The sequence below is a fragment of the Chiloscyllium plagiosum genome, unplaced genomic scaffold (assembly GCF_037043375.1).
Source record: "Chiloscyllium plagiosum isolate Xiang-an unplaced genomic scaffold, Cpla_swu_hap1 HiC_scaffold_36, whole genome shotgun sequence".
In the NCBI taxonomy this organism is placed as follows: Eukaryota; Metazoa; Chordata; class Chondrichthyes; order Orectolobiformes; family Hemiscylliidae; genus Chiloscyllium; species Chiloscyllium plagiosum.
Genome location: NW_028270174.1, coordinates 17209812 through 17234484, shown reverse-complemented (window position 1 = coordinate 17234484; position 24673 = coordinate 17209812). Strand labels below are relative to the sequence as shown.

Here is a 24673-nt window from a genome sequence, read left to right as displayed (position 1 = left end):
CACACAAACATCCCCAATACATTTGCAAGTCATGCATTCTCCTTTTTTGCACACTTCTACCAAATATTCCTCAATCCACAAGCATAAAGGAAACGGCCTGTCTAAATATGCCACGCGGTAAGTTGGTCTGGGGACCAAGAGTGACACTGTAGCTCCGTTGTTTAATTTTCTCATCTGGTACTGCAGAGAAACGTTTACTCTCCAACCTGCTCTACTTCACAACTTTCCAAGTTACGACAAGTTTTCCTGACCAACTGAAAACAATCATATAAAAATCTTCCATAAAATACAAGCCGCTGGATGCGAATACGAAATAGGAAGTGAATTACCCCTGAACCAATTACCTCCTGCCCTCTAACCTTGTAGAACTTGGTGGTCCACTTAGTCTCAACTGCTGAATGACAAAGTCATGTGAAGTCAGTTAACAACAAACAAATCAGTTACCTGTCTGGTCATTGGAGGCAGGTACCAAACGTTGCAGACTATGGCCCAGCTGGTCATCATCTGGAGCAGGTAGGACACCATTCCATATTTGCTGCTATTCCAAAATGCATCACCAAACTGAGGATCGTACTGTGACAAAAACAATGAAGCAAGCTCACTGAATGTTTGTTACTCTAGTCAACATTCAAAGAGGACAACTGCAGCAAGTAAAAATATTAGGTGTTTATGAAAGCAAAATCTCACAATTAGCATGATTTCACAAAGGCAGCCTTATTTTTTCGTCAGCCAGAAAGGTACTGAAATCTTACACTGAAACTCAAGAGGAGGGGATTGATTATTTTGAAAAAGCAAAGAAATTAACTCTCTGCAATTATCTTGAAGCAGAACACACAATCCTATCAATATCAATAACTGCAAATTTGAGAACATGAAGGGTCACATGGTAACAAAGGAGAAATTTGTTTCCACTAGAAGAGATGTCTATAACCACTTATTTTCTAAAGGTTGTGGCTTCAAATAAACCTGTTGGACTGTAACCCGATGTCATGTGATTTTTTTTACCTTTTTTTAAAAATACACAGAGTGGTTTGTGTGTGGTGCAAGTACACTTACATTATTTAAAACACATTTGGACAAGTACATGAATTAGAAACATTTGGAGGGATATGGGCAATGTGCAGGCAGGTAGGACTAGTTTAATTTGGGATTATGATCAGCAGGGACAAAAGAGTGCGTTTCTGTACTGTATGACTCATAACTAGAAGACACAGATTAAAAGTCATATGAAAAGAGCCAGTGGTGAGATGAGGAGAATTATTTTTCTTAAACACAAAGAGTTATGATCATCTGAAAGCAGAGCTTCCAAAAAGGTGTAGGATACAGTGGTCTTGAAGGGAGGAAACAAAAGCAATTTCCCACAACTGATTCTTACGCCTGAAGGAATTTCAGAGATGAGACTTTTAACAAGCGCACTTTAGTCAGTTTGAGCCTGCAACATAACTTGATGGCCAAATATCTCGAGAAGTAAAATATATTTTCTTAAAAATTGAAACAAAATGGTAACAGTCAAATTCAAGATGATCACTAATCATTTACCTTGATTGCAACAGGATATATTGTTCCTCCTATTTCAAAACTTCCTTTTTTAAACATCATCACAGACGTATTGTTTATGCAGGTACCTGGAAAGCAAGTTTCATATTCAACAGTTAGTTTGCAAATGTATACCCAAAAGGAAATACACTTTGCAAAAGATTCCACTGTTAATCAATCAAGCTAACATTCCATAGTATCACATAGCCTAGGTCAACATCCAGTGTTTTTGTTTTAGGTGTTATTCCATTTGCTACAGTATGATCCATTCCTCATGTAAGGATCAAAAGGAAATATTTGAATGTAAAATTGACTTATTTAAGAATCTTTATTTGTAAATTTAGTATCACAAGAATTATCTTCAGACCTGAAGCAGGAGCATGAGTCAGCAAATGAACTGTTGGCTAAGTAAAGACCAGTGACCCTGGACATTCCCAAAGACCAGAAATCAATCAAGTCTCAGAAGAAAACCTTTGAATCCTAGACAGCATTCTAATTTCTAACATGTATGCACACCTTTGCATACCAAAATATACATAAAAACAAAAGAATGGAGAGCACGAGTAGGCTATTCAGCCTCTTGAGCTTGCTCTGCTATTCACTAAGACCTTGGTTGATGTAATTGTGTATTCTCACCTCCTCCAATAACCTTTGACTCTCTCGTCAGTCAAGTATCTATCTACTTCTGCTTAAAAATATTCAATGCCCCTGCCTCCACTGCTCTCAGGAAGACAGTTCCAAGGACTCTCAATCCACAGAAAAATATTTCCCCAATTTTCACCTTTGAGTAGAAGGCCTTTTACTTGAAAACTTTGCCTCCTAGTCCCGCAAGGGAAGACATCGTTGCAGCATCCACCTTATCTGGTTCCCTCAAGATCATATAAGTTTCAATACAATCAGCACTCATTCTTTTAAACTTCAATGGTCATACACTCAGATTGCCCAGCCATTCCTCGTAAGGTAACCCCTCCATTTCAGGTATCAGTCACACAGATTTTCTGTGAACTCCATCCAATGCATTTAGATTTTTTCTTAAATAACGAGACCAAATGGTACAGAGTATCCAGAAGTTCAATAAGAATATGCAAGGGATGGAGGAGAGATTACACGTAGAGCTTGTGCTAAATTATGGGACAGGTAAGCACATTTCTTTTAAATATGCCAGTTAGTTCAAAGTGATTCCTTTTGCACTTTCATAGGCTTTCAAGTAACACATGAAAGAAACGTGCTGGCCCTAAAGTTGTCCTTACCTTCAGGAAATATTAAAATTGGCAATTTTGTCTTGTCTGCAATGTGATCACTTAGTCTGTGAACAGAACAGAAGACTCATCACAGGGGAGAAAGCCTTTTGACAACTGTAATGGTTCTCTAATCTTTGTTCTATTTATTAAACAACAGGCCAGTTATTAATGCATATTAAAAAACCCAAAACATCAAACTCTAGACTACTCCGACTCACCATGCTCACCCATGATCCTCACCATGAAAGCTCCTCCCCTCAGAAGATTTTTTCAGGTTGAAAATATCAAACTGAGATTCACTGATTTTTGATGTGTAAGGGTACTGAAGAATACTTAAGCAAGGCAAGTAGATGAGGGTTAAAATAGAAGTTCACAATAAACTAATGGAATGGCAGAACAGTTTGAGGAGCTGAATTGTATACTCATGCATCTATATTCCACTCTTTTGAGTGAATGTTTGTTACAGAAGGCAATTAGTTATACTGTCTGTGTGGTAGATTCTGAGTCTGTATTAATTACAATGCCTGGAAAACAAACATACAGTTTTATCCCCAACAAGCATCACCATGACTAAATGATGACTGAATGACCAGCAAAACAGTTTTACTCAGAAGTTCAATATTTGCCTCCAGCAGAAAAAAAGCAGACATTTTGAAATGTCATCGACTGCTTGCCTTTCCATCAGACAGCACAGAAACAACATCTATTCACAATACACACACTGCCATGCATTTTCCAAATTCACAGCAACCACTCCCAATGTCCTATACAATCCCATCGTCCTATACAATCGGAAGGCCATCACAGAACTTCCCATTCATTGAGTCTCTGAGAAAGGGGGCAATAACAGCCCCATTACTACCTGGGAGGTCACATCAAAGGAAGAAAGACCTTGCCCAATATAGGCAAAACAAGATATTGCGGACATTGGCAAGCTGAAATTAAAGCCAAAATTGCTGGAAATATTCAGCAGGTCAGTCAACATCTATGAATAGATGGAGCTAACATTTTAGTTCTTAAAAAAGATTCTCAACCTTAAAGCTTAACTTAGACGTTCTTTTCAGAGATACTGATGCACTGTACTGAGCATCACCAGTAATTTCTGTTTTGTATAGGTAGCATCGTCCAGCAGCAAAGGACATGGCGAAAGCACTTTGCAGCCTGTGTAATATTTCTGAAGTGTGTCATATTGTAAGGTAAAAATCACAGCAGTCTACTTGCACTCAAATATCATGGTCCTGTAAACAACAAGGTGAGAATGACTGTTTAAGTGATGTTGTTTAAGGAACTCAATGGCCAGCATAGGAATGGCTCGGCAGAAAAGATTTACAAGGTTGTTGCCAGGGTTGGAGGGTTTGAGCCATAGGGAGTGTCAGAATAGTCTGTGGTGTTTCCCCTGGAGCATCGGAGGCTGAGGGGTGACCTTGTAGAGCAGCATGGGTAAGGTGAATTCCTAAGTTTTTCCCCCAGGGTAGGGGAGTCCAAAACTAGAGGACAGAGGTTTAAGGTGAGAGAAGAAAGATTTAAAAGAAACCTAAGCGACAAGTTTTTCACACAGAGGGTGGTGTGAATGGAATGAGCTGCCAGAATTGGTGGAGACTGGTACAATTACAACATTAAAAGGCATCTGGAAGGGTTTAGAGGGGTATGGGCCAAGTGCTGGCAAATGGAACTAGATTAGGTTAGGAGATCAAGTTGGGTATGACAAGTTGGACTGAAGGGTCTTTTTCCATGCTGTACATCTCTGTGACTCTCTCTCAATATTACAGTAGGATCATCAGCCTTCATAAGCTCAGCCCTGGAGCGGGAAGTAAAGCATGATCTTTCACCTCAGAGATGTGAATGCTCCCACTGAACTGCAAATTATAATCCAAATGATAAACCTTATTAAAGGAATGCAGGAAATACAACATTGTGGATGCTGCCTCTACTTTCGAGCAGTGTGTTTAAACCCTTGTTGGGACAATAAAAAGATTAGCACAATGATAAGTTGATAATTACTAGGCTGATAACCATTACTGACCCAATCTTTCTCCACTTTAACTCCTGCAATCACCGACAGGAAAATCTGAACGAATGCAAGTTCATGATTGCCACGTGTAACAGTCAGTGTGTCTAACCTTTTTAAAACGAGATGGCGATCTTTCATTTCAGATCGTTCAAACCAGACATGTGGGCAAGCCTTCACCATTGACCTCTGAATGATTCCCATCAGCCCACCGTGGACTTGTCCAACCTGTTCAGAAATGGACCAATTAACTTTTTTTGCAGCTGATTTCTTTTTCCTCTCCACCATCATCACATTGAAAGAAAACAATTAGCAAAGTACATTAAAAAATGTATCAAAACACCCATTACAAGTTTTGCCTACCCTTTCAAACTCATGGATACTTCATTAAAATTGTCAACGTTTCATCAAACTGATGCTCACTATTTAACAAAACTCACAGCAATTCTAAAGCAAGAAAACAAATATTGACAAAATATTATGTTGCAGGTTTTGTTGCAGCTGTATAGGGTGCTGGTGAGGCCACACCTGGAGTACTACATGTAGTTATTATCTCCTTACTTGAGAAAGGAGCCACACCTGGAGTACTACATGTAGTTATTATCTCCTTACTTGAGAAAGGATTTAGAGCAGTGCAGAGGTGCACAGGAGATTCACTAGGTTGATTCCAGAGTTGAGAGGTGTGGCTTATGAGGAGAGACTGAGTAGACTGTGATTATGTTATGTACAGAGAGATCTGGGTGTTCGGGTCCATTGTTCCCTGAAGGTGGCAACGCAGGTCAGTGGAGTGGTCAGGAAGGCATACGACATGCTTTCCTTCATTGGACGGGCTATTGAGTACAAAAGGTGGCAGGTCATGTTACAGTTGTATAAGACTTTGGTTCGGCAATATTTGGAATACTGCATACAGTTCTGGTTGCTTCATTACCAAAAGGATGTGGATACTTTGGAGAGGGTGCAGAGGAGGCTCACCAGGATGTTGCTTGGTATGGAGGATGCTAGGTATGAGGAGAGGTTGAGTAGATTAGGATTATTTTCATTGGAAAGACAGAGTTTGAGGGGAGTCCTGATTGAGGTCTACAAAATTATGAGAGGTATTCACAGGGTGGATAGCAAGAAACGTTTTTCCAGGAGTGGAGGACTCAATTACTAGGGGATATGAGTTCTAAATGAGGGGGGAAATGTTTTGGGGAGATATGCGTGGAAAGTTCTTCACACAGAGGGTGGTGGGTGACTGGAACGCATTGCTAGCAGAGGTGGTAGTGGCAGGAACGACAGCATCATTTAAGATGTATCTAGACAGATACATGAATGGGCAGGGAGCAATGGGACACAGGCCCTTATAAAATAGGCAACAGGTTTAGATAGAGGAACTTGATTGGTGCAGGCTTGGAAGGCCGAAGGGCCTGTTCCTGTGCTGTAATTTTCTTTGTTCTTTGTATATTCCTTAGAATTTAGAAGAATGAGGGGGTATCTTATAGAAACATCTGAAATTATGAAGGAAATAGACAAGGTAGAAGCAGGGAGGGTGATTCCATTGGCGGGTGAAACTAGGACAAGAGGACATAGCCTCAAAATTAAGGGGAGCAGATTTAGGACTGAATTAAGGAGGAACTTCTTCACTCAAAGGATTGTGAATCTGTGGAATTCACTGCCCAGTGTAATAGTTAAGGCTTCTTCCTTGAATGTTTTTAAAGCTAAGAATTTTCTGAACTGTAAAGGAATTAAGGGTCACGATGAGTGGACAGGTAAGTGGAACTGAGACCCCAAAAAGATTAGCCAGGATCTTATTGAGTGGGGGAGCGATCTCGAAAGGCCAGATAGCCTACTCCTACTCCTAGTTCTTATGTTACTATTATGTCAAGCCTTTTGTTTTAAATCACGCTGTTGACAGGGTTGGATTGAATCACCAAGCCATGTTTGCAAGGAGGAAACAGCAGCAGGTAACTATGGTTATTACGTGATCTGCAAACCATTTGTTTTCCATGTTTTCCTGTTTATGTGGCATTCTCCGATTGAAATATTCAAACTAAAGGAAAAATCTAGAAGGAGTAAATGGCTCATTGGCTGGTGTGCCCATATTTTCTCAAATAAAATTGCAGGACATACAGCACACTTACACTATCAGATGTTGCAGAGTACACTCTGTATCTGTTCCTGGGACATCTGTATACTCTGCTGCAGCCATCACTCAAATCTAGTTACCAGTGTGCCCAATTATTCCAGCATATTGTCTCTATGGTAGTTTTCTCATCAACCAAATTTCAGAAGAAAACCATATGTGCACATAGTATTGATCGTGGTGGATGGGAGTAGACATTTACGTTAGTTGGAGAACACAGTCCACCCACTGGTTGAAAGCAAGCAATTATCATCCATTCTGCCAACTGGAACCCAGAGTACTATATAGCCCCATCCACTATGCTGAACAATCATAGGGCAGATTAGGATCACATGGCTTCTGATGTAAACACACAAATTATTAATAATAAAACCAAAATACTGCAGATGCTTTAAATCTGAAATAAAAACAGTTCTGAAGTCATATTGGACTTGAAGTGCACTTTGTACTGGGCAGTTACTAAGCTCCAGTCAGAACTAAAGAACATACTAACTCAATATTTGCTGCAACTCAACTTGGAGGCTTCATTCCAAAGTTGTGCATTCCAAGAACCCCAAACAAGTTTGAACAAACCCACAAACCCGGCTGATGACCCACCAATGTTCATGTGACACATTTTTTAAAGGGATGCTGTCCAAACATTAAGATACACCAACTATAATACAAAACAAAATGTTAACTCTGTTTCTCTCTCCAGAGATGTTGTCATAGTTGCTGAGTTTCTCCAACATTTTGTTTTACTCCACGCAATCATTAATGGAGCATACAATGGATGGACATTTAAGCAACTCTTGGATAGGCACATGGAAGATACTACAATGAAGGATATGTAGGTTAGTCCGATCTTAGGATAAAAGGCTGGCACAACAGTGAGGGCCGAAGTGCCTGTACTGTTCTATATTCCACACAATCAAGGACATGGTTCCTGAAGCAAGGATATTATTTAGTCTGGATAATCACCAGAAAACAGAGACAATATGGTGACTCCATCATTAGCTCAGTGTGCTCCTCTTTACTCAAACTTAGCTCATGCGAATCTGTTATTTCAGGTTTTTGAGCCATAACAATATAGCACTCCAGTGTCAGTTGGCTAGATGGCTGGTTTGTGATACAGAATTACACTAACAGCATGGATGCAATTCCTAAATCGGCTGAGGTTACCACAAAGGACTCTCCTTCACAAACTCTCCCTTCGCCTGAGGCGTGGTAATCCTCAAATTAAACCACCATCAGTCGTCCGTCTCTCTCTCTCTCTCTCTCTCTCTCTCTAATTAAACAGCAGATCAACAGTCCCATAGGATTACGGTGATTTTACATCTAAAATGGGCATTCTAAAACTAGGGGGCACAGTCTGAGAATTAGGGCCAGAGATGTTGGGAAGCTTCTGCACACAAAGGGTCGTAGATGTTTTGAACATCCATTTCCACAAACGGTAGTGAATGCTGGATCAGTTGTTAAATCTTAAATCAGACAGAGACAAATTTGTTAAGCAAGACCTTTTAACTGATATGGGCCAAAGGAAGGCATATGGAAATTAGGTCTCAGATCAGCCATTATTTCATTGAATAGTGGAACAGGCTTGAGAGCTGGGAGCTCTACTGTTGTTCCAATGTTTTATTGAAATTGCTTCACCCAAATCATTTCATAAATCCAATTGTGGGAGCAAAACAATTTAATTCACTGGAGAAGAATTCAGGACATTCCTTTTATTTTTGGCTGAGGAATAATAGTTGTTAATGAAGGAGATCAAAGCTAAGAGAGAAAAGACTGGATAATAGCGATGGGAGAAGAGTGAGAGAAGTGGGTAGGAAAGGGGAGGAAGAGATGCAAATGGATACAAGAAACAGAGGAGAGAGGATCATACAGAAACAGAGATGCAACAGAGAAATGGGGACAAATCAATCTCCGTAAAAGGATAAGCTGTCTAAGTAGCCTACAGCAGGGAACTCAAATGTTTCAAACAATCATACATTGGTGTGAGGCTTCTTAATCTGCATATTTCTTGCTGTTTTTATATAGAAATAAACAAGTTACAGGAGCATCATCCCTCTCACCATTGCGTAGCCTCCATCATTGGCTAATATGACGACATCAATTGGTGACGTGTGGTTGGCTACACAAATGCCTCCTCTCTTGGGTTTGTTTTCCCTGTAATTACAAAGCATTACTCAAAAGGTTGCCCAATATCAGAGTTGACAATCCCTTAAACCTTCAATATCTTAATTTATTCTACATCAAGGTGAAAGGTGCCCATACCCTATATTAACCAAAACACAAAAAAAACTGTTAGCACTTGTGATTCTGACCAAGTCTAGACTATGACAACCTTTGGAGACCATCTCCAACCAGATGGATTAGACTAAACTTTGTTCAGAGCTGGCCACAGCCAGACTGAAACTGCCTTTTGTACTGCAATCCAATTCTTTTCTCATGAAGGGAGGTAAACAACCTGCCAGCTGTTTACCATCCAGGCAGAGAGTGGCACCAAGAAATAGTTAGTGCAAATAAGCAGTGTTCATGCATACCCTCATTATCATTTACACAGCATGTACACTACTGAAACAAGTCACCAAGACCAACCAGCTCGTGTTGACATTTATGCCCCACTCAAATCTACACCCATCTTTGCTATCTAACTCAATCATCATATCCCTCTACCCCCTTCTCCCACATATGCTTATCTAACCTTCCCTTAAATGTACCTGTATATCTGTGATGCTAGGAATCTCTAGAGGAGGCCAAGATGGATTATTCACTCAGCATATCTGACCGAAAATTGTTGCAAATGTTTTTGCACTGCTTTTTATTAAGGATGGAGATATTTGTGGAGCTTCCTCCTTCAATGAGTTGTCCATCACCATTCATAGCTGGATGTAGCAAGACGGCAGTGTTGGATTCTGATCTGTTGATCCATGGAATTGCTCAGCTCTATAATGTGCTGCATTGGCATGCAAGTAGTCCTGTGTTGCAGGTTCACCAGTTTAACACCTCATTTTTAGGTATGCCTGGTGCTGCTCCTGGCATGCTACCTGCACTCTTTGTTGAGCCAGAGTTGATGATAATGGTAGAGTTGGGGACATGCTGGGCTATGAGATTACAGATGATGCTACATTACAATTCTGCTGCTAATGGCCCAAAGCCCCTCATCATTCCCAGTCTTGAATGGATAGATCTGTTTGAAAAGCTATCCAATTTATTGTTATTGTGTTGTACGGCAGCACTAAAGGGTATCCTCAATGTGAAGACAGGACTTTGTCTGTTGCTTGACTAGTCAAAGACAGCTCTCCCAATTTTGTCACTAGTTCCTCCAATAAGGAGGACTTTGCAGGTTGGAGTTTGCCACTCTTGCTTCCAGTACTTGATCAATGTCAGGTGGTCCATCTGGTCTCATTCCTTTTCTGAAATTTATTAGTGGTTCTAGGTCACTGAAGAGGGCATAAGAGTTAATTACATTACTGTGGGTGTAGAGTCACATGTCGGCTGGACCAGCTTAATGATGGCCAATTTCCTTCCATCTAGGACATTACTGAACTAGATTAATTTTTTTGAGAATGGATATCATTAGACTACAATTCTAGATTTAGTCAAAGGTATATTTCACTAACAGCCGAAGTGGGATTTTAACCCATTCTCCAGAACATTACTTTGATTTCTGGATTACTAGTCCAACAGCTATAATATTCTATTGCCTCCCATCTGTTCCAAGTTACAAAGTGAATCCAACTAAACCATGAGAGTTAAACAATGGGGCATAGCATTAACTCGGAGCTGATTTCAGAACAGCTGCAGCCAGATACTTACGAATATACAGACTGTTGTCCAGATTGAGCAATGGAGGAAAAACTTTGAAACATTTTAAGAAGCTGCTGGATGTTATCATGGGGGAAAATGCGTTGGTATGACTAATCGGTCAAATCACACGAATGAGCAGAGATCAGGAAAGTGTTTCTCTCCAGTCCTTGCTTATCTGGTGGCCAGAGCTTGCAAAACAAAATACGAAGATCATGCCAAAAAATGGCACAAAATGACTCGTTCAGCAACCATAGCCATTCTGCACTCCAGTTGTCACTGTCCTATTTCTTTTGAGGCAATGTGATGCTGTATGAACACAGACATGCCACAGACAGAAGCATTACTCTAAATACAGACTTGATACTAAGAACAGACATGCTCGCCATGTGCAGCGTACTGTATGCCAAGTTCAATTCAACTTTTCCCATCTCTTTTCCAGTCAAATTTGGAGTTTGGGCAAATTGGCTCTTCCACTTGAGCCAGTCATAATTTGGATGAAATTCTAACCTTCAAAGATCTACCAACTCTTCAAAATAATTAAAATGGAAAATGAAGGCTAGAGAAAGCCCACACATTTCAGAATGTACAGCACTTGCTTCGGAGCAGGTTTAAACTGCTTAATCAGGATAGAATAAAATGGGCAGTTGTTTCTTGTGTGATTAAATCAAAGAAAAGCTCACTGGGAATTCAGTGGAATGTGTAGGAAAACAGAGAAACTATTCAGAATCTGTTAAGTTGAAGTAAGCCGATCTGAAGCCAAGCCAACTGACAACGGAGCAAGACACATGCACACTAAAACAAGGGATTGAAGGTGGAGGGGGAGGCGGGGAAAGAGGTTGGAGGGGGAAGCAGGAGGGGGAGGGCAAAGAAGGGGGAAGAAAGGGGTGGGGAGAGACATAGGGAGAGGCACACACACAGTGCAACTTGCACAAAGAGCCCCATCTTTGGATGTTTAACAATGCAACTAAGTCATATTCCCTTAAACCAATTTGCTGGTACCTGTATTATTAGAATTTGGGTGGTTGGCAATTTCTGTTCCAATTCCACTTTCAGCTCCCTTTACTTAAAAAAAATGCATTTCTTTTGAAATCCATTCAATATTTATAGCAGCAGTTAGATTGGTTTTTTTTACACAGTCAGGCAGAGAGAATACAAGAAGAAATTATAGAGAAATGAAACTCGGTTCAGACCCTGCACATGAGAATGAATAGTTATCAGGAAGGAAATAGGTTAAAAACACAAATAAATGTTTCAATCAGCTCATTTCCCAAACGCAAATCAACTATCATGGGGAAAAAAAAGCTTTCTAAACCCTAAAGAAAAATGGTTTTGCAGTCTAAAATAGTACCAGGTTAACATAATCATTTTCTATTAGTGTTGATACCAGTGCCCAGCCCTGATGCGTCAAACGTAGGGTGACTAGATCTACAGAAGTGAACAAAGTTAAAAATCACACAACACCAGGTTATAGTCCAACAGGTTTATTTGGAAGCACACTAGCTTTCGGAGCGACGCTCCTTCATCAGGTGATAGTGGAGGGCTCAATCCTAACACAGACTTTATAGCAAAAAATTTACAGTGTGATGTAACTGAAATTATACATTGAAAAATTGATTGTCTGTTAAGCCTTTCATCTGTTAGAATAGTGATAGTTTCACTTCTTTCATGTGTAAATCACAAAACCTTTTTTTATAAAAAAGGTTGCATTCTCAGGTTAGCTGTTAACAATGGTGATAGCTAGACAATATGTTGAAGGTGTTGGCCCCCTGTGTTCTCTGTCTATGCCATGATGTTTAGATTGATTCTAATCTAAAAAGTGAGATAACGGAGTTTTTCATAAATGCATGCAGTTTTTGAGCAAAGTACAATGTAATCCTGCAAGTACAAATTCACCCCACAAAATATATGTGTGCATGTGGGTCTTTGTCTGTCTGTGTGTGTGCCTGTCTGGGTTGGGGGTTGTGAGTGTGAGAAAGTGTATGTGTGTGTGTAGCGAGTGCAGAGTGTCTTAAGTCTGTGAGGGGGTGCATGTGTGAGTGTGGGAGAGTGTGTGTGTCTGTGTGCGCATCTGTGTGTATGTGTGTATTGGAGTGCGTGTGTGTGTGTGTGTGTGTGTGTGTGTGTGTGTGTGTGTGTGTATAGGAGTATGTGTGTGTGTATCGTGCAATGGTGGTCACCTGTAATGTGACATGAACCCAAGGTCCCGAACTTAGCTATCTGCTCGGCCACTTTTCTCTGCTGCCTGTCCCAAAGTCCACCTTGGAGGATGGTCACCCGAAGGTCCGAGGCTGAATGTCCTGGACCACTGAAGTGTTCCCCAACTGGGAGGGAACCCTCCTGTCTGTTGATTGTTGTGCGATGCCCATTCATCCGTTGTCGTAGCCTTTGCTCGGTTTCCCCAATGTACCATGCCACCGGGCATCCTTCCCTGCAACGTATAAGATAGACAACGTTGGCTGAGTCACATGAGTACCTGCCATATACAAGGTGGGAGGTGTCCCCACGCGTAATGGTGGTATCTACGTCCACACTCTGACACGTCTTGCAGCGTCCACCGTGACAGGGTTGTATGGAGTTGTCCTGAGAGCCGGGCAGCTTGCTACGAACAACGATCTGTTTGAGGTTTGGCGGTTGTTTAAAGGCAAGTAGTGGAGGTGTGGGGAAGGTCTTGGTGAGGTGCTTATCCTCATTGATAATGTGTTGCAGGTCACGAAGAACATGGCATAATTTTTCAGCTCCTGGGAAATACTGAACAACGAAGGGTACCCTGTCGGTTGCAGCACGTGTCTGTCTCCTGAGGAGGTCATTATGGTTCCTTGCTGTGGCACGTTGGAACTGGAGGTCAATGAGTTGAGCATCGTACCCCGTTCTTGTGAGGGCATCCTCGAGTATTTCCAGGTGTCCGTCACGTTCCTCCTCATCTGAGCAGATCCGGTGTAAGCGTAGGGCTTGTCCATAGGGGCTGTTTTAATATGTTTTGGGTGGAAGCTGGAGAAGTGTAGCATTGCGAGGTTGTCTGTGGGTTTGCAGTAGAGTGTGGTGCTGAGGTTTCCATCCTTGATGGAGACGCAGGTGTCCAAGAATGAGACAGATAGTCGAGAGTAGCCCATGGTGAGTTTGATGGTGGGATGAAACTTGTTGATGTCACTGTGTAGTTTTATCAGTGACTCCTCGCCATGGGTCCAGAGGAAGAAAATGTCGTCAATGTATCTGGTGTATAATGTTGGTTGGAGATCCTGCATAGAGAAGTCGTCTTGTTCGAACCTGTGCATAAAGATGTTGGCATATTGGGGTGCAAATTTGGTCCCCGTGGCTGTTCCATGTGTCTGGATGAAGAACTGGTTGTCAAAGGTGAAGACGTTGTGATCAAGGATAAAGCGGATGAGTTGTAGGATGGTGTTTGGAGATTGGCAGTTGTTGGTATTGAGGCTGATGCCACGATGCCATCATTGTGGGGGATGCTGGTGTAGAGTGCGGAAACGTCCATTGTGACGAGGAATATTCCCAGTTCGACTGGTCCATGGGTGCTGAGTTTCTATAAGAAATCCGTAGTGTCGCGACAGAAGCTGGAGATCCCCTGTACAATAGGTTTCAAGATGCCTTCCACATAGCTGGAGAGATTCTCACACAGGGTCCCATTGCCCGACACGATGGGACGTTCCGGTGTGTTGGCTTTGTGTACCTTTGGAAGGCAGTAGACGTCGCCTACACGAGAAGTACGTGGGATGAGGGCGCGTAGGGAACTCTGAAGGACTGGATCCAAAGTTCTGATCAGTGTGTTTAATTCACGGGTGTGTTCTTTGGTTGGATCAGCTGGTAGTTGCCTGGTTGTTCCTGGTTGTTCAGTTGTCAGTACACTTCCTTGCCGTAATCTGTTCTATTATGAATGACAATGGCTCCTCCTTTATCTGCTGGTTTGATGACAATGTTGTGATTGGTGTTGAGAGCCTGGATGGCATTGCGCTGTGAACGGATGATGTTTTGCTTTACCTTGTGGGTACGGCTGATGAATCTGGCATTTATATATTTCCTGACGGTTTGAGCATACATGTCAAGCCCAGGACAGTGGCCCTCCGGTGGGGTCCAAGTTGACACCTTCTTTGATCGCTCCTCTAAAGATCCCTGTGATGACTGTTCCAGTTCATCAGTGGGCTCATTGGGATCACTGCCAGCAACTTGAAAGAATTCCCAGAGTCTCATTCGTCTGATGAACTCCTCCATGCTGCCAGAACCAAGGGTCCATTTTGGTGGTGGGGCAGAAGTTGAGACCTCCTACTCAGGACTTCAATCTCTTCCGGTCGAAGGGTGTGGTCCGATAAGTTGATAATAGACTTCCCCGCAGTGATAATGTTGTCTACTGTGGTTCCAGGGTGGGCTTTGCTATTACTGCTGAGAATGCCAATCCTCCAAGGTGGACTTCAGGACAGGCAGCAGAGAAAAGTGGCGAGTAGGGGCTGAGAGCTAAGTTCGGTACCCATAGGGAGGGCCTCAACCGGGACCTTGGGTTCATGTCACATTACAGGTGACCTCCATTGCACTATACACACACACAGATACTCCTACACACACACACACATACACAGGCACTCCTATACACACACACACACACACACACACACACACACACACACGGACACACATATACACAGACGCGCACACAGACACCCACACACACCCTTACAGACACACACTCTCCCACACTCACACATGCACCCCCTCACAGACTTAAGACACTCTGCACTCACTACACACATACACTTTCTCACACTCACAACCCCCAACCCAGACAGATACACACACAGACAGACAAAGACCCACATGCACACATATATTTTGTGGGGTGAATTTGTACTTGCAGGATTACATTGTACTTTGCTCAAAAACTGCATGAATTTATGTAAAACTCTGTTATCTCACTTTTTAGATTAGAATCAATCTAAACATCATGGCATAGACAGAGAACACAGGGGGCCAACACCTTCAACATATTGTCTAGCTTTCACCATTGTTAACAGCTAACCCGAGAATGCAACATTTTAAAAAAAAAGGTTTTGTGATTTACACATGAAAGAAGTGAAACTATCACTGTATTCTAACAGATGAAAGGCTTAACAGACAATCAATTTTTCAATGTATAATTTCAGTTACATCACACAGTAAATGTTTGCTATAAATTCTGTGTGTTAGGATTGAGCCCTCCACTAGCACCTGATGAAGGAGCGTCGCTCCGAAAGCTAGTGTGCTTCCAATTAAACCTGTTGGACTATAACCTGGTGTTGTGTGATTTTTAACTTTGTACACCCCAGTCCAACACTGGCATCTCCAAATACAAAAGTGAAAATCGTGATACCCTGAACTAATTAATGTTTCCTCACACACATACAAATTTCTCTTTTCAGCTCCAAAGGAACAGCAATTCCTCCCTTTGAACCCTTGTACAAACTGAAACAAGTCCAGTATTCCATAAACTGGTGCCCTTTCTTCTCTTTCCAAACTTGATTCCCTGATATGTCTTGCAGATAATCTGGCCAATCAGGCACGGACTTCCTGCCACATATTTTTGCTCCACCTTACAAGTGCTCTACAAGTTACCCAGAAATGCAATGTTGTGGTGTGGAGCAAAACGACAGATCAAGCTTGCAAGCAGAATGCTAAATTCAGTTCAAACTCATTCCAGTCTGTAGAATAACAGGAAATCTGAACCAAAGGACATTTGAACCATTTTGGGCACAGTTGTCAGGACACAATGAGGTGCAAACATAACTCTGGAGTGTCTTGGCAAAACAAGGATGTTTGATCAACCCAGTCTAAAATTATCCTGTTATATATTTGCACACTCACAGGTATTATATACTGGCATGGACCCAATGGGCCAGCATCTGCAGTCCTTGTTTTTTACCTCGATGCTATAGACCATTATGACTCTATTTCACAGGTATGTTTCACCCACAATTATGTAAAGAAAGACCAGGAGGTCACCATGCTAAAAAGTTAAAGCTACACTAAAGATAAGCCCCAGGGGTCATGACTCTGTTTATTGATTGGCAGTGAAGTTAAGTGTCACATTGTGTTCTTTTGAAAGTGATTTTTCTCAATGTTTGAACCCTGAGATTGTCTGGAGCCTGGTAGTGATGGGGGACTGGAAAAGAAGCAAAAGATTTAAGAACAAATTTCAAATTTAGAAAATGGTAGGGAAGGTAGATCACTCAAGATGAAAAGAAGTATTTAAAAATGTGAACAAGTCAAAAAGGGGACGGAATTGAAATGAAAAAATAAGTTAAACATAAAGCAAAATCATCATTGTCCTAGAAAACTGTTCTCTCGTGAAAGAGAAATGACCGGTGGTGGTTTAACTTAAGGAGGCTCACCGCAACTCAAGCAAAGGGAAAGGTTGAGGAGTACAGGCCTTCATGATAACCTCAGGCAGCTTGGATGAACCCATGCTGCTGATGTTATACTACATCGCAAACCAGCCATCCAGCCAACTGAGCTAACCGAATTCCAAAAAAAACCCAAGGGAATAAGAGCTCAAAAATGGACTGGAAAGTGGCCACATAAATGCAAATCTATCTTTTTAATATTCGCAATTACTTCACTGGTCTTGCATGAGCTGAAAATCATTGTTGCTTATTTCTTTGAACTTGCAGAGCTAAACTATCTCCCTCACTGAAATTTACCAGATCACCTTCCATACATGTCGACAATGAGTTTTGAACGAGTTAAGCTATAAAACCTAATATAATCCAAAATAGGCAACTATAATGGGAAAAAAAGGCACATAAGATAAAATACCTGCACTGTGCTGAGAGATATACTTGGAATAAATTATATTCTGTAATTAGAAAGTAATGTGTGTTTCATTAATTCGAACAGCGTAGAGAAAAAAAAAATTTCACCCTACCTCATCCCAGCATGAAGCCAGCCTTTCTCTACCTCAATACTTCTCTCAAGTCTATAGGTATACACAACTGAGTGAGGGCACATTCACTCTGTCTGCCTGAACCCTTCTACAGTTCTGCTGAAACCCTCATTCAAGCCTTTTTTGCGTCTAGCCCCAACCACACCAATGCTTTCCATTTTGCATCCTTCATGCTTATCCAAACCCTGCTAACCATATCCTCATATGCACCAAGTCCCATTCACCCACCACTCCTGTAAGTAAAACTTAAAATTTTAAACTTCTCAACTTTCTTGTCAAATCCTTCCTTAGTCACACCTCATTCCATCCCCATGGCTTTCCATACACTTCTCCAAATTTGGTCTCTTGCCCCACATTTAATCTTTAATCCAAAACTGGTACAAATGCCTTTGATTACCTCAGCACCAAGCTCTGAAATTCCCTCCCTTGATTTCCATCTCCATATCTCTCACTCTCCTTTAAGACCTTCCTTCACACCTCTCTTTTTGACCAAAGTTTTGGTCACTGGCTCTAATATCTGCTTAGACGGTACAGCACTAATCTCCAGTGAAGAACTTTAAGACATTTTATTCTTGTGATCCCAAGATTCATTTGAACTGTTTAAAACCCGGAGGAGAATCAAGGCCAGATAAGAATCAAAACGTCCACAATTGCTAACAGTACCATGTTGAATAAACTCACACTATATACTGAAATACAAGAGCTTTATTGTAGTAAAAACAATGACTGCAGATGCTGGAAACCAGATTCTGGATTAGTGGTACTGGAAAAGCACAGCAGTTCAGGAAGCATCCAAGGAGCAGGAAAATCGACGTTTCGGGCAAAAGCCCTTCATCAGGAATACAGGCAGAGTGCCTGAAGGTGGAGAGATAAATGAGAGGAGGGTGGGGGTGGGGAGAAAGTAGCATAGAGTACAAGAGATGAGTGGGGGTGGGGATGAAGGTGATAGGTCAGGGAGGAGGGTGGGGAAGGTAGCAAAGAGTACAATGGGTGGATGGGGGTGGGATGAAGGTGATAGGTCAGAGAGGAGGGTGGAGTGAATAGGTGGAAAAGAAGAAAGGCAGGTAGGACAGGTCATGGGGACAGTGCTGAAGCAAATGTGGCTGTGGTAGTGAGTCTGTTTCAGGACATGCAATGAAACATTGCTAGTTAACCTGAAGCTCCATCAAATTAAATTGTAGAGTGTTCAAATTCAAAGGACAGAAGAGCAAAAAAAATTCTTCATTAAAAGTAAAGATTATATTTTCAATAGATTTGGCTGGAGACAGTGGTGTAGCGGTAATTTCACTGGGAAAGTAGTCCAAAGCCCCAGGTTAATGTTCTGGCGACATGGGTTTGAATCCCACCATGGCAGAGGGTGGAAGTTGAATTCAATTGGAATCATCAGAGTTTCGTGGAATTCCTACAAGTGTGGAAAGAGGCCATTCAGACCATCAAGTCCTAACCAACCCTCCAAAGGGCATGCCAATAGACCCACACCCCCACGACCCTGCCCCTCTAACCCTACATTTCCAAAGGTGAATTCACCCAGCCTGCACAACTTTGGACTGTGGGGGGAAACCGGACCACCTAGAGGAAACCCATGTAGACACTGGGAGAATGTGCAAACACCACACAGTCACCCAAGGGTGAGAAGCAGCAGTGCTCACTACTGAGCCACTGTGTCGCAATTTCAAAAAATTTGGAATAAAAGAAAATGCTAGTCTAATGGCAACCATGGAACCACTGCCATTTGTCATTAAACACACATGGCTCACTAATGTCTTTTAAGGAAATAAATCTGCCATCCTTACTTGGTCTGACCTACATGTGACTCCAGACCCATCATAAATGTTTGATTTTTCACTGCCTTCTGGGCAAATAGAAATGGGCAATAAATGCTGGCCTAGCCAGCCGCCAACATCTTTTCATGAAGAAGTTAACAAAAAACATCAGCATGTATTAATCGCGTTATTATATTCCCAAATTCAAATTGCAATGTTTGTAATTTTTTTATGGAGATCAGAACTGTTCACTATATTGCAAGAATAATCTAAGAACTGCTCCATAGGAACAAGAATAGGCCATTCTGCCCCTCAAACCTGTTCCACCATTAAATGACATCACGGCTGATGTATGGCTTAACTCCATATACCTTTGCTTAACAAAAGTTTATCTGTCTTGGATTTAAACTTAACAACTGAGCTGGTTTAACATCTCTGATTTTCAATTTGGCCCCTCTAGAAATAAGCTTAAATGTATGTTTGCTTCTTTAAAGGTTTTATAAATCTGTGTCACTAGGTTTTATAATCTGTGTATTGATATCACTGGAGCCTTGTACTCTGCTCCTGTACCTACTAAGGAACTTAGTTTCTTAAGAGTATGTAGAGTCTTTGTACTTTCTATCATAGTGAACCTCACATGTACCTGTACATGCACATAACTGGTAACAATATATTCACTTTCCAGATGCTCATTCTGGGAGTGCTGTCTCAGAGTGAACTTCAAATGATCACTGTCAGTTCATTACAACATCACCATCTCCAGTTATCCCACTTTGCAATTCAACACAATTTCATTCTTAAGTATATATAACTGTTGTTTATCAACTGAATCTAACACACATTTATGAATATCGTGCTCTAAGTCACACATCACTGCTCGTGGTCTGAACATTTCTATCCTTCAACATGGAACAATTCCTAATGGTTAAAGTGTAAAATTGGAAATCCCACTTCAGTGCTCACTGAATTTTCTGGTAAAACTGTCTGCACATTTTAGATCAACGTAACAATCAAGTACTCGCAGATCTGATATTTCATTACGTTGGATTAAAGGAAACTCTCTCCTATAGTATGGCAGAAACCCAAATCATCCTCTCCTATGACAAAAAAGCAAAAAGACTTGCATTTATGTCACACTTTTCATAACCACTTGGGCTTTGCAATGTGCTTCAAAGCCAGTGAAGTGTTGCAATATTGGGAAAAATTGTTTTCCAATTTGTTATTCATTGGAATTTGCTGGGTGTGCAATGTGTTAATGACCAGAGAAGCTGTGTTTTTATAATGTTAATTGAGGGATAAATATCAGAATACCAGGAAAAATTCACCTACTCTTTTTCAAAGTACTATAGTGAAATTTTAGATCGATCTCAACAGATAAATGCTTTTATTTAGGTGTGTTTTAGAGCTCTGGTGTTATGCCCCTCAGGGACTCAAATGGCCAAAGTCATGTCACGTGAGTCCATTATGCTACTGGAGGGAAACCATTCTTATACATGTGAATGGCCGGTCCCAAAGGTTAAAGTAACTGCAAATGACAAAAAAAGTCAAAGGACTGCAGATGCTCGAAGTCACAAACACAAATAGAAACCGCTGAAAAACTCAGCAAGTCTGACAGCATCTGTGGAGGGGAAGGAAAGTTAATGTTTCAGGTCCACTGTCCCTTCTTCAGATGTCAGCCTGCGAGACAGGCTAAGTTTTTCCAGCAATTTCTATTTGTGTTAAAAGAACATAGTGTGCTGATTCTTCATAGCACCCATCCCAAACAAATAGACGACTTACAACATAGCCCTAATGGGAGAGGAGGAGCCCAAGACTTTACTCTCTGGAAAGCAAAACAATCAAATAGAATTACTCCCCGTGGTCCTCATATTAATTAAATGGGACATCTCACCTTTACATTTTGTCGATTGGCTCTTTCAGGCTCTTTCCCTTGTTTTTCTAAATTACCCTATTTTAGAATTTACATGAAAAGTTTGGTGATTTCAGACTTACTTGTGGTGGTAATGGATCGTTGCAGACAATCCTCTTGCACATATCCTATAGCACATCAAGTGTACAAGTTCACTAAGCCACATCTTCACACTGAGGAGAAATGTACAGTGATTTCAAGTGACCCACAATCACTCTCATATTGGTGAGGCTTGTCACCTTAGCAAAGCAGTTGCATTAGTTCAAAAAGAGTAATTACAACATCTTCACAGTTTAACAGGGGTAGGTGGTGACATGATGATAATGTCATCTATCTAATGATCCAGAACCTTAAGTCAATGTTTTGGAGACATGGGTTTCAATCCCACAATGGCAAACAGTAGAATTTTAATTCAACAAACACAAATATCTGGAATTAAAAACAAAGAGTAGTAATGATTTAACTACGGGTGAGGTCCCGAAAGACTGGAGGGTAGCAAATGTTCTGCCATTATTCAAGAAGGGCTGCAAAGGAAAGCCTGGGAACTATAAACCAGTAAGCTTAACATCTGTGATGGATAAGTTACTTGAGAAGATTCTGAGGGATAAGATACACATGCATTTGGAAAGACGGGGTTGATTAGAAGTAGTCAGCATTACTTTGAGAGTGGGAGATCATGCCTCACAAATTTGTTCGAATTCTTTAATGAAATGACCAGGAAGGTTAAGGAGGGCAGGGCGGTAGACGTAATCTATATGGATTTCAACAAGGCATTTGATAAGGTTCCACATGGTAGGCTGCATGAAATCCAGGGCAAGCTGGCAAATCGGATACAGAATTGGCTTGATGGTAGGAAGCAGAGGGTAATAATGGAAGGATGCCTGTCGGACTGGAGGCCTGTGACTAGTGGAGTGCCTCAGGAGTTGGTGCTGGGCCTATTATCTTTTTGTTATCTGCATCAATGATTTGGATGAGAATGTACAAGGCATGATTAGTATTTTTGCTGATGACACTAAAATAGGCAGTATTGTGGACAGTGAGGAAGGTTATCAGAAATTGCAGCAAGACATTGATCAGCTAGGGAAGTGGGCCAAGAAATGGCAAATGGTGTTTAATATAGATAAGTGTGAGGTCTTGCATTTTGGAAAGTCAAATTATGGTAGGAGCTTCATGATGAATGGTAAGGCTTTAAGGAGTGTGGTAGAACACAGGGGCATGGTTCTCTGATTGTGGAGTCACAGGTAGACAGGGCAGTGAAGGCAGCTTTTGGCAGATTGGCTTTCATCAGTTAGGTTCTAGATTAGAGTGGTGCTGGAAAAGCACAGCAGTTCAGGCAGCATCCGAGGAGCAGAATTGCTCTATTCTTGATGAAGAGCTTTTGTCCGAAACATCGATTTTCCTGCTCCTCAGATGCTGCCTGAACTGCTGTGCTTTTCTAACACCATTCTAATCTAGAATCTGGTTTCCAGCATCTGCAGTCCTTGTTTTTACCTACCTTCATCAGTCAGGGCATTGAGTATAGAAGTTGGGAAGTTATATTGCAGTTGTACAGGATGTTGGTGAGGCCACTCAGAGTATCATGTTCGGTTTTGGTCACCTTGTTATAGGAAGGATGTTATTAAACTGGAAAGAGTGCAGATGAAATTTGTAAGGATGTTGCCTAGACTCAATGATCTGAGTTATAGGGAGTGGTTGGACAAGCTCGGACGTTTTTTTTCCAAGCATAGGAGACTGAGGGGGGAGCCTTATAGAGGTGTATAAGGTCATGGGAGGTATGGATAGGGTGAATGCATTCTGTCATTTTTCCCAGGGTTGGAGAATCAACGACTGGAGGGCATCAGTTTAAGGTGAGAGGGGAAAGAATAAAGGGGAACATGAGGGGCAACATTTTTTACAGAGAGGGTGGTACGCATCTGGAATGAGCTGCTCCTTACCTGCTGTTTGGCAGTTGTCCTACAAAGGTGGTCCCAATCACCAGCCAGCTAATGCCAATCAGACCCAAAGTAATCCTGCAGGAGAGAACAGGTTACGAGGTCTTGTTAAAATGTGTTACACAATGGAAACCACCTGTAATGTATAGGACTGAATTCACTCACTATACAATGGAGTAAAAAGTCACAACAAAATTATCAAGAACAATTGAATACTCCATGCAAATGATCAGCAGATAAATATGTTCTTCAGAGGTCTGAATTTCAACACTAGATGTTTGACTACATCTAGATGTAGTTTCAGGGCAGTATGTTTGGTGAGTGACGTGAATTCGCAGAACCAGAATATACTGCCTGTTCTGAAACAGTAAAACTCATAAGCATTGCTGATACGAAATGCACAAATGATTATTTTCACTGAGTGCTGTTACACTGTAGGCTGTGAGAAGCCCACTTTGTTGCAATGCTACTTTAGATTGTACAGTTTAAGTGATGGTGGTGACAGCCCTGTATCTCTTGTAGTGCTGGTTTATGCCATGGTAACCAACTCCATATTGGGCATTATCTGGTGAAGCTCGGGAACCCCAGTCTGGCCTGGCATTCTCTGCCACATTTGCTGCAGAGGAAGAATGTGGACTTGGAAGATGAAGGACTCACTGGCCTCTATTTCTCTCTCTCTGGGCCCTCTTCTCATCAGCTTTTCATTTGCCCACACTTCTTCCAATGCCTTTCCAAATAGTCAGCCTCTAGAAGTCACAGCCAACAATGAGTGAGGAGTCAGTGTTAATGTCTGTACTTACGGGATGTCCTTGTAGTCAAGATATTGATGGCCAAGAGATCATGACCTAGTAGACAGTTCACCATATAGAAGGACTTTGTACATATGACCACTATTCAAATGACTGAATGTGACTGCACCAGAACAGATATTGTTGGCTCAGTAACAAGTGCATGTTGATAAAATTAGCACAGAAAGTGTCTAAGAGCTGGTAGCTTTGGCCTGACAAGAGTTACCAAAGATAAGTTGAAGACAACCAAGATAGAAGCAGGTTAATCTTTCCTCCTGCCTTGTCCGGATTCCCCAACGTAGGGTAGTGCAGAGGACGAAGGTTTGATAGATTCTCAGTTTGATATTCTCAATCATCTCTTACTTGGCATAAAAGCGGCAGCATTAAACACAGATAAAGTGTTTAACCATCAGGCTATTGATTTTTTTTAAAAAAGAACTTACTGTTTCATTGAGTTTTGTTTTCAAGGAGAAACAGGCCTTATTCAGGATAATTTAGGCAATACCAGCCTTTAAATAAACACAAGGATTTAAAGGGGCTACTCATCTGTCAACACTTAGTAAGGTAGAGCTCATGTCAGGAATTGCTGACTCAGACCTGGCAATCCCAATGTGGTCCCACAATTTGGGAAGCCCTGATTGAAAGGGAAGCTAAAATAAGTACC

At 41.4% G+C, this 24673-nt stretch overlaps 1 protein-coding gene across 5 annotated transcripts in view; it reads right to left on the bottom strand.

Annotated features, from left to right (window-relative positions):
• Window positions 1-24673, bottom strand: part of gpat3 (glycerol-3-phosphate acyltransferase 3) — a 62507-nt gene that overhangs the window by 14851 nt on the left and 22983 nt on the right. For 3 of the 5 annotated variants that reach the window (XM_043674288.2, XM_043674287.2, XM_087980004.1), the window contains exons 5-11: window positions 23225-23299; window positions 21374-21463; window positions 8962-9055; window positions 4898-5013; window positions 2787-2842; window positions 1540-1625; window positions 445-573 (exon numbers count right to left, since the gene is read on the bottom strand). In XM_043674288.2, coding sequence (XP_043530223.1) covers window positions 445-573; window positions 1540-1625; window positions 2787-2842; window positions 4898-5013; window positions 8962-9055; window positions 21374-21463; window positions 23225-23299 — 646 coding nt within the window. Of the gene's footprint in view, window positions 1-444; window positions 574-1539; window positions 1626-2786; window positions 2843-4897; window positions 5014-8961; window positions 9056-12163; window positions 13128-21373; window positions 21464-23224; window positions 23300-24673 lie in introns of those variants that run through there. The other 2 variants (XM_087980003.1, XM_087980001.1) reach the window with 2 other exon arrangements.